Consider the following 11,032-nt stretch of genomic DNA (forward strand, 5'->3'; position numbering starts at 1 on the left):
TTCCCTAGGAGAGCCTCAGCAGTTAAAACCACCTGGCTTATCAATGGACCAGCATGGTTTTTCCTCCGAAGGTGAAGAAAAGCGGGCACAATCTTTTTGGTCACAAAACCAGGCAGCTCTTGCTGGGGTCATTCCAGAAAAAAAAAAAAAAAAAAAAAAAGAATTAAGAGGAAGAAAAGGGGAGGATGTAGAGGCAGGAGGACCTGAGAACGATTTTTTAAGGATTTTTTTGAAATAGGTGTAAGCAGGCTTCCCCATCCGTTTGTCTTGGAGGACCGTTGGGGATAGGGTGGAGCTCCCCTGGCACACCGTTGCTGATCACCCTGTGAGGAGAAGCCGAGGTGGGAGAGACTAGTTGGTGTGTTTCCTCAGAGTTCCTGCTATTTTCAGCCTTCACCTGTGTCAAAGAACCCGTCATTTCACCTCCTCGGGCATCTGTGCTCCCCTCACCTTGAAAAGTTAACTTGCAAACATTTTAAAGAATTCCTCTCCACCCAGCGGACCACCTGTAAATCCTGTCGGTTCGCTGCAGTGAGCTAGGTTAGATGGAAACGGCCATCGGCCATCGTGGGTGGAATTCAGGAGATCTCCGCACACCTGTAAAAGGAATGCGAGCTCCCCTCCTAAGACCCGTGGCCGCTCACAACTCACCCCCTAAGCAGGAAGACCGCAACCAAGCCAGTCTCTTGCCCTACAACTCACAATTTATACTTCCAATTTCAATTTTCCTCCGCTTAGATCCCAGAAGGATTTATTAAATTTGCTTTGTGGAGCCCATTAACTCTAAACTGAATAATGATGTTACTTTAGGCTCAGCCCCGGTTTGTAGTAAATTCTCTATACACAGGGCTCTCGGAACCCTGTATTCCTTCATGACAGAATTTTAAGTCAGTTCATAAATAAAGAGGTTTACTCATTCTACCTAAAAGTTATTAGTAATTAACTGACACCAAGAGACCATGGCTCGTAGAGGCGGTGAATAACAAATGAGAATGTTGGTGACAGAGGATATTCGTTCTGTGGCTTCAACTGGGGGGAGGAAATTCCAGCAGCGCATCAGTACCTCTTTGGCACTCCTGCTTCGTGCTGTGGTTAAAGTGAGAAGGACTGATATAAACAACTTGTACTTTTTTACCACGGCCTTGGTAAAAAGTCAAACAAGTGACTTATGGAAAATCTCTAGCCCTTCCTTTAGAAATGATGGGCATTCGCTAACACTGTCAAGAGCCTGGAACTGTATGTCACGTGACCTATGCAATAGGGCTGGTGATGTCTCCAGAACTCTCTGGGGAGTGTTATCGGGAGAGAGAAGCTTTGCTCATTTTGGCTTTGAACCCCTCCCTTGAAAAAACTCACTGAAACTTCTCCAAGTTCCTTCTCCCTCACCATCTAGAATTTACCGCATGCTGTGGACTGAGCTCCCTTTTCCTTCAGGGCAGCGTGGTGGAGTTTAGGTATTTGTGGAAGGGGTATGATCTTGCCCCTCTGTCCTTCAAGGCCCTCCAGGAGAGGGCTTGCCTCGCTCTGCAGGAGCCTAGTTGCCATTCATTCCATCTCACCTGGGTTGGGCAGTGGCAGTTCACGGGTGGGCTGTGTCCAAAAAGGACAGCCAACTCTGACCATGGCTCCAGTGGTTTTTGTCACAGATAACACACAGTGAATATAAATACAGAGGCACATTTTCCTGTGGAAGCACCATGTTTGGTACCCAGTTCATTATCTAAAATTCACTTCCAGTACTGTGCTTGGCTCAGACAAGAAAAGCATTGTAGCTAGGAAGGGTTGGAATATGTTTTTGTTTTTTTTTTTGTGTGGGGTTCCTGTGCCTCGAGCATATTAAACTAATTTGAGAAGAAACCGGACCCTTCTGCTGAGTGGAGTGACCTGATTCCAGCAGCAGCCACACGGTACCAAGTCGAGGTTGTCACCGTGAAGCAAGCATGGGGGAATCTGCCTTTTCATACTAGAATCAAAGCTCCGGCCTGTCAGCCTGGAATTGCTGAACAAAGCAAACCCTAATCAGTCGGTCTATATGTAGATTTAGACATCTCCAGGAGGCTGAGAACCTATCAGCCCAAACTGATTATTCTAATCAAGTGTTTTAATTAAGCACACTCAATGCTAACATCACAGGAATGAGACCTGCTTTCCAGTAGTAATGGGTGATTTTTTTTTTTCAATTCTTCTTTACAGTTAGTGTTTGGCTGTGTGGAGGTGTAAACATTTTTCTAAAGTAGGCCAGGGGAAGAGTCCTCGTGAAGGGTGCCCTTCTGAGCTGTCATTTCGATACTAAATACAAAAACAAAACAGAAAACCAAAACCAGCAATAAAAGCTACCGCCAGGTTGGCTGCAGAAGAACCCCACCCCTAGATCTGCCTCCTTCTCCATCCATGTCAAGCACAATAGCAATTCTGGCTAGTCAAGATTTGAAAAGAAAAATATATAAACACACACACATTGGGTTGGCTTTTATTGGAATGCCTAGATGCAATCTATAGTCATCAAGTTATGGAAAATTCAGGTCACATATAAAGTTAAGAAGGCAAATGAAAAGAACAATACAAATCAGACAAAAATTTACATCTCAAAATATCATGAAAGCATTTTGACTGGCTTTGCCTAAAATACTTTGAATATCAATTTCTTTTGTGTTTTTTTTTAAGCTAATTCTTGTCATTATACAGTTCCCCGACCTCCCCCCAACTCTTAGAAAAAGATGTTTACATATTCCCCAAGGTCACTATTTCTTGTAAAAGCACGTCCAGACCACAAGCCTTTTTAGAAAGAAATAGGCTCATTATACCTACTAACAAGACACTAATTGGGTTGATTTGACTTCTTCTAAAATAAGCACCAGGAGACTCTCCAAATCTGTCATTTCTTGGTGCCCCAGAAAGACCAGTCCATGTCGAGAAGGGGTTAAGCGTGTAACTTCACTTCCTTGGTGTGAAGTTACACACGCTACTATTCGTGGTCAGTACATCACAGACATTTATGGGAATTTAGACTCGGAGCCTATTTCACCCAAAAATACTTACAGCATGCTAAATAACAGTCCTGCAGAAGTCCTAGTCAACAGAACTGCGAACACCTAAGTTAACAGTTAAAAAATAAAACGTCAAACAGAGCCATGTTACGTGGTTTGAAATCTCATAGTTTTCTAAATTTGGGCTTCCTAGTACTGCCAAAGGTTTTTTTTTTTGTTTTTTTGTTTTTTTCCAGGATAAAAAATAGTAAAGCTAATCTGTGCTTTCATTCTAATAAAATATCAGCATTCATTAGAAGATTAATTACCTTGGTATGTCCTAGCACATACACAGCGACAGGAATAGCACTGAGACTGTAGATTCAGTCGTTATTTCAAAACTTTTCCCAGCCAATCTGTTTAATAAACACGCCTACTGTGCAATTTAGAGTATGTGATACACACAAAGCAGTTAGAAAATTATTTTCAATACATCACTTGAACCTTTCTATTCACGACATGTTCACTGGCTGTATTTATCACCATTATACAGAGAGGAAAACAGTGTGTACTATAGCTCAATGAACTGAGAAATATTTTCTAAAAATATTTTTGTGGCTGAATTTAGTGCTCACGAAAGGTTCTTCGGAGTGGCTGGGCTGGCACAGAAGTGCGGATGGTGTCTATGGTGGAACCCCAAGCTTTCAGTCAGGGGGCATCGTTTCAGTTTCCCCCTCACTCCACTCCAGGCTACCCCTGGCCAGCACAGGCTGCCACTCAAGCCAGCCCCTATGGTGGTTGGGCCATGTGGGTTTACAGGAGCTTGCCTTCCTGCTTTGGTCCCACTTGCTGACTTAAGGTAAGGGTCCAACTCCAAGACTCACAGAGAGTGATCTTGACTGGTCTGTGCCCCCACCCCTGGCTTACTACTGCTCGATTTCTATCTCTCCTAGATAGTAAGATACGGTTACCATGACACCAAGTCCGTCCCTCCCCACAAATATTTCCAAGCAGCAGATTGTGTTCTCTTTCCTCCATCACGCAAGTGGAGCTTTGAGGGACAATGATATAGTATTAAAAGCTCTGGCCAGTTACATCAGCTTGACCTTTAGGGCCTAGAGAGGGTCAGAGAGCCTATTCCCCCCTTGTCTTCTGTCTGTCCCCCTTTCCCCCAATATCTTCGATCACATTCCACCAGCCTTGGATGTCTACTCTGCCTCTTGGTTGATAATGGTTGAGGACAGTGGCCTGATGAAAGAGAAGGAAGCAGAAGGGGTTCTCGGATTAGCTACCCTCTTAGGATTGCACTGTCCTATCTATCTAAGTGATAGAAAGTTGCACGTTTTTTTTCAACCTAATACAAAAATATTAACACTTCTGGACATGATAGGCATAAGTTGTTATATCTCTACAATATAATAAGTTATACTGTACAGTTATAACAGATAACAAAAGGTGCAATCCTTTTTTAAAAAATCACACAGTTCACATGTTTTTATCATTTTATTTTTAAGTATAAACTTTTAAACACTTTACATAAATTAACTCCTCTGAGACTAATATTTGATGTACAGTAAATTGTAATTCATATAAAAAATCCATAAACAACTTGTCTCACATAATTTACAAAAAAATCAGGGTTTCCTTTGCTTATCAGTGACAAGGATTGTATTCATCAGTTTTTCCCTCCCAGGGCAAGCCATGTTAGTAAAATCCATTATTAAACCCCCGCCGAGGCAGGTGGCCCTGTGCCAGTGTCCTCTTACGATGCAGCACGGGAAAGCAGTCGGGTTCTAGAAACAGTAACTCTGCCCCACATTTGAAAACGAACAGATCTCTATATATCATATCCTAAGTACAGATGACTTCCTGTAAGCAAAGGTCGACAATTCAGTAATATCTTGGAAACACCTTACGCATTTTTTTTTTTTTTTTCATTTTAAAACCTTAAATACAGGGCCTCGAAGGTACAGAGGGCCACGGCAAAACGTTGCCTTTTTAATGCTTTTTTTTTTTTTTCCTTCTCACACTTCCAGTCCAAATGAGTGCAGCGATATACGTATGTAAACATATTCTTTAAAGCCGATCACCTTTAAGGTCATTCAGGAAAAGTTGTCTCTGTTTCTGGTCTGTGTTGCGTGTGTGTATGCGGTGTGTGTGTGTGTGTGTGTCTGCAGAGCAGTGTCCTTCTGGAAAGGCTCTTTGGAGAGTCCGGTTGGGATTGTGCTACAGGAGACTGTGCGCAGGGCTGGCCCAGGGGTTACCTCTTGCCGATCTCGCTTTGTCGCAGAAACTGGATGTTGTTGGCGCTGTCGGCCAGCTCGGGGTACTGCTCCACCGACAGTACGTAGTACCCGTCGTAACCCTGCACCTTGCCGGCGCTCAGCAGCTGCCGCTTCTCGCCCTCGGTCCAGAGGCGCGCACCCTCCTCGCCGTCGCGCACGCGCTGCTGCTCGCGCGCCCAGGCCCGGGCGAGAGCGCGCTGGCGAGCCTGCTCCAGGATGCGCGCCTTCTCCTCGTCCAGCGTCATGCCGTAGCGCACGTGCAGGGCCAGCGCCCCGAACTGCATCTCCACGTCGGCGAACCTGCGAGTCCTGCCGTTCACCACCGTGGTGGACTGCGACACGGTCACGTTGATGCCGTTCTCCAGTGCCTTGCGGCCGCTCGTCAGCCGCAGAGTGCCCAGGTCGCTCTCGGGTGTGGTGGTCTTGATGAAGTAGTGGGTGTCCTTGCCCTCGATGGTGAAGTGCAGGTTCTCCAGGTAGAAGGCGTTATTGAGCACGGCCGCCACCTTGATGCAGTCCTCGTTGGCGATGTTGAGCACGTTGGTCTGCACGCGGCCTTGGCTCACAGCCAGCATGACGCCCTTGCCGATGAGCGACTTGACCGTGGCGAACCACAACCACGACTGCTCGCCACCCGCCTTGCGTCGGCTCACCTGGACCTCGGCCATCTTCCCCAGGGACAGGAAGGCCTTGGCTTGCCTTGCCACTTGCTGCTGAACTCCAAAGATGGGCTGAAAGGCAGAACACGAGAGGAGGGAGGTTGAAAGAACATCAGAAGGCAGATCCTGGTGGCTGGGAGCCACTCTTGCTGGCGATCTTCCTGTTCCTGACCACAAATAAAGCAGCCCCCCTCCCCTGCCCCCCATGCTTTACTCTCCACACTGGGGAGGTGGAGGGGAAGGAGGATCAAGGCTATCCTTGGCTGCCTAGTGAGTTCAGAGCTATTCTGAGCTGGTGAGCTACCAGAGACCCAAACCCCAACCAACAAGCAAACAAAACAGGGCTGACTGGAGGCGCAGAAGCCTTTGTTGACAATTCCTTGGCTCTAGAGGGACTAGAATGACACACTAGCTAGGATGGAATGGGATTGCCTTCCCTCATGGTGATTCTACTAGCTTCTACAATGTTCAAGAAGGGAGTTTATTGGCTGGTGAATGGCTCACTGGGTAAAAAGTCCGTACTGCCAAGTCTGACCAAATCGTCCTCCGACCTCAGTACATGTGCTGTTGTATGAGATTATATGTGCAACGCACAAAATAAAAAGGTAATAATAAAAAATTAAAACATCTTACATAATCTCTCACAGCTTTTTTTTTTCAAGGCAGACAAACTATTTATATTGTTATCTTTCATTTTATAATTCCTAGATGCTTTATTCTCAAACCACTCCGAGTGGGAAAGCCAGTCTACCAGGCGCATGGCAATAGTTTTCTCTTGGGAAGCTTCGGAGAAAGCCGCTGACAGGGAAAGGCTGGGGTCACCAGGCCCTTCCACACTTTGAAATGTCTGTGCTGTAAGTCCTTTGTGCCTCTTGTCCCATGGAACACAGTTTTTAGCTGAGAGTCACTGGCGTAATTGCAGAGCTAAGATATGCAGGGATTAGTGGACTATGGGCCAGCTGGGCACTCGGTCTTAAACTTTGGAAAACAAGTATCTTAATGTAGATCTGGAGACGGGGGACCATCTCCGTGGGCAAACTGCTTGAAATTGGGGGTATTCTAACCCAGCCATTTCTTAAACCGACAGATGTTTGTTCCAGACAAATGGAAACATCTGTTTAGTTCGCAGCGCTGAGAGAAATGCCCTCCTCCCTTCCTGTGCCAGGGAGGCTGCCCACTGTCTTAATTCATGATCCCCCAAGCTGCTCTTATGGTGCACTTTTGTTTTTTTTTTTGACAGAGAACTTGAGCCACATTAGAAGGCTGCCTGGGGGGAGAAAAAAGTCGGCAAGTCTGTTTGTACCAGCAGACTACAGAGCTTGCAGACATGTTCAAAAGTCATGCCTGCTCAAATTCATTAGGAGGCCTTGGTTCAACTTCAAGGCATGTTGTCAGGGCCAGATAGATCTGTAGTTAGAAATGTTAAAATGAGGGTTGGCGAGAAGGCTCCCGGATGAAGTGCACATTGCTCTTGCCTACGACGGGAGTTGGGTTACCAGTGCCAACATCTGGCTGCTCACAACTGCCTGTAGCTCTCCTTCCAGGGCACCCTATGCCCTCTTCTGGACTCAGCATCCAAGGCCCCTTGCCACTACAATATGCACATTTCTGTAAATGCAGCTTAAAAAAAAATCTTGGGGAAAAAAAAAGGAAGCAATGTTAGAAGCTTGATGGATTTTGTTCATTAAATAAAGATGTCACTGAAACAGGGTTTTTTTTTTTTAAATGTTAAGAATGAAACTTTATCAGAAAAATGTATCTCTGAGCACTGTATATGCCATGTGTGTATTTGTGTCTTAATCATGATTGCCTTTTTGTATTCATGAAAGTGGTAGGAAATTGCTCCAGGTGGGGATTAACTTTTCTAGGAACTCGGAGCTCTCCTTATCATTAAGAGGTAACCCAATTTCTTGATCTCTAATTATTCTTGCTTTGAGCGAGAAGTCCTGGTGTTTTGTTGGGCATTCTTTCCTGAGCTCTGAATGATGCGAGTTAAAGAGCCACTTCCTGACACAGCAGTTTCGACTCTGCAATTTCCCATTCTATTTCTTAGGTTATTTCTCACAACAGGGTCAGGCCTCCTGATCTGTTATTTTTCAGGAAAACTCTATGAACACCTGCTCGTAGACGGAGCCTTACTAGAGGACATTTTTATTTTTATTTTCTGCAAATGCCGTTGTGGCACTGTTTGTGGGCTGCTAATTTGAAATCTGAATCCCCCCTTCTCCTGTTTATTGAATCTTGCCTTCAGCTCCCAGGTGCCATAAATGCTTTTTCCTGGGGTTCTCTGCAGAAACCCTACACACACAAAAACACAGGCTTCTGCATTTTATTGCCTTTTGATAGTGTATTTCAATGCTTTTATTAGCATTACTAGAAACAGATTTGGCCTGTTTAACAGGCCCCTAGCATGCTGAACAGAAATGCGGTGGAACTGTCAGTTTTCCTTCCTCAGAAGTGTGGAAAAAGAAAGAAGAAAAGAAGAAAGAGAAGCTGGTTTTGGTACAGTTTGCACAAGGGTAGTTCCATGAAATCTGGGTGAAGAAGACACAAGTATGCCATTCACCACGTTCTCTTCCTTTCGCTTTTTGGTTCTTACCGGCACATCTTCCCACTGCTGACTCTTCACAAGTTCATATGAAGGTTCTGTTAAATCAAATTTGGGAACAGGGAATCCAGGAATAGCATTGTGCAAATGGAAGCCAAATGTCACCAGCCAGCTGTTAACATCTAGAAGAAGAACACACAGAATCAAAGGTGTTAAGAGTTTACTGGGCTCTTTCACGAATTTACATCCTGACCTTCAAAACAAAACAAAACAAAACAAACAAACAAAACAAAAACCAACAAAAAACCAACAAAAAAATCCCCCCCAAACCCAATTTCACAAATAATCAACTGCAAAGAAGCCTGTGCTTGCCTTCCTCCTGCCATTTTAAACCCACAGTCTATTTTTAGACATGCAGACAGTAACCTCCACAGCAGAACTATGGCAAATGCTGCAGAAAATGGAGGGTAATAGATACTCACTTAGACAGAGCAGATAAACTGTCAGAGGCGCAAAATTGCATCCTGTGCCAGGAACAGTGATAAAAACAGCAACGCACAGTGGCGTGAGAATTCAAGACACAGATGCAGAAAACGAATGAAGTTTGTAGTTAGTAAAGGCTGGTCATCAGTAGGAGCTGTGTGATTGGGGGTACCTGGATGCCCACAACCCATTTTTCTATTAGTGAAAACCCCAAGACTGAGAGCACGAAAATGCACAGTTGGTTTGAATTCAAAGAGGAACGCTAAAAGCTGGCAACCCTGGCCGAGGGCAACCGACGTGCCTGCTTACCATCAGCTTTGACTTCAAAGGCTCGCTGTGCACAGGTGGAGACTAACTTTTTGGGGGAGAGAACATGGAAACCTTTAAAAAATGGTATTTTTCAAATATTGCCATGTGACTCCAAAAGCCATTAAGCAAAGAATAAGGCTTTTATTCTCTTCTGGAGGTTATGATTTACAGGGCCACTCGGCCGGCTTGCCGCTTCATGAGTACAGTTGGGCGTAGATTATTTTATATATTAAGCACATTGCTGGAAAATTTGAAATTGCATTTCACCTAATATATTTTGTGCTGTTCCATCTCCCTTTTGATGTTTTTCAGAAAGTGCTGCAACGGCATTCCCTGCAGTCCACGTTGCTAGGAGAAGATGAATTCAGGGGCTTTCTACTCGTTCAGTCAGCCCCTGTCAGCACCCCTCAAATAACCAGTGGTAAACTGCTTGTCAGAATGATGGAGAGCTGCTAGCTTCCCATTTCCTTCTTTAGGGCACAAACTCTCACCTCATTGCCAGGCTGGCAGGTCCTTTGTCCGGGTGTCACATGGCTACAAAATCAGCGGTGTTCTCTCTGTTAAATGGGGGTGGCAGTGTGTGTGTGTGTGTGTGTGTGTGTGTGTGTGTGTATGTGGGGGTGGGGAGAAATCTCCACAGGGTTCACAGCGGATGGAAAAGTGCTACCTTCCTGTGAGAGTGATTCTACAATTATGGTGTGTGTGTGAGGGTTTATGTTTGGGGAGGTATTCCGTCTCCCAAATGTTGACTGTTGAGCGAAGTTTCTCATACTCTGAACAGTGTAGAGTCTTTAGCATGGAAAGGCACTGCCAAGATCATGGGATTTGAATGTGAGTGTGTGCTGACTGAGAATACCACAGGGCGTTGCTGAAGCTGAAGGAAAGGACTTACAGCCAGCCACGTGGAAGGGAGTGAGGACAACAAGCTCTGTGCCATTTGGAAAGTTGGAAAGCAGATTTGACACAATAGGGTGGCATTTTGGACACCCGCCCTAAGGAATGAAAAGACACGTTGGTGTGCCTCAAACACTGAGCCAGAAAAGAGGCAGGCTGATGGGGCACCTGACACAAGCCAAAACAAGGGAGAAAAACCTCAAGCCGAAAACAACTAGAGAAGACAGAGAGCTGAGTTACGGCAGTATAAACCACACATGGAAGGCTGGAGGCAGGAGAATTTAAAATTCTTGGAGAAGAGGGTGGAAGATGCCAGCTCAGGACGGGGGACCGTCACAGAGCTTGTGAGACCCTGCCTGTGTTTCGTCACACGCTTCTCGGGTGGCGGAAGCCCACGCTGAGTCTTCGCGTCTTCACTACGAGAGAGCCACATGGCTCACACCTTAGAAAGACCCTCGTTCTAGAGCCTGACCACTAAGTTAGCGGTCACCATGGAAGAAGACAGAACCGAGAAACCAGGTCCTCTGAGTAAGCAACTGCCGGGAGACATTGCTCCATCACTGTCCTGAAGAAATGGTGGAACCTTGGAGAGGTGGAGGATGTGGGAGGTCTTTATGCCACTGTGCTCTGCCCTCAAAGGGGATTATGGGGCTGAGATCTCTTTTTCTGCCCCGCCCCACAACTTCCTGGCTGATCACTTCCTGGCTTCCTCCCCCAAGTACTCAGCCTAGCTGTGCTGCTTTGGTTGGAAGCACTGGGGCCAATGGGACTCCCAAGCTGTGAGTCCTCATAAACCTTTCTTCTTTGTGAGTGACTATCTTGGAAATTTTGTGGTAAAGACTGAAAGTGAACTAACTAATGCAGCAACTTAGACTCAGACAAAAAAAA

The 11,032-nt window shown here is 45.5% G+C and overlaps 1 protein-coding gene across 1 annotated transcript in view; it reads right to left on the reverse strand.

Annotated features, from left to right (window-relative positions):
* Positions 1-4,463: 4,463 nt before the first annotated feature.
* Tenm3 (teneurin transmembrane protein 3) overlaps positions 4,464-11,032 on the reverse strand; it is a 436,338-nt gene continuing 429,769 nt past the window's right edge. Inside the window, exons 27-28 of the mRNA XM_055593562.1 lie at positions 8,510-8,640; positions 4,464-5,982 (exon numbers count right to left, since the gene is read on the reverse strand). Of these exons, the coding sequence (XP_055449537.1) occupies positions 5,227-5,982; positions 8,510-8,640 (887 nt within the window). The 3' untranslated portion in view covers positions 4,464-5,226. The remainder of the gene's footprint in view (positions 5,983-8,509; positions 8,641-11,032) is intronic.

Source organism: Psammomys obesus, unplaced genomic scaffold (genome assembly GCF_907164565.1).
Source record: "Psammomys obesus unplaced genomic scaffold, mPsaObe1.curated_primary_1811, whole genome shotgun sequence".
In the NCBI taxonomy this organism is placed as follows: Eukaryota; Metazoa; Chordata; class Mammalia; order Rodentia; family Muridae; genus Psammomys; species Psammomys obesus.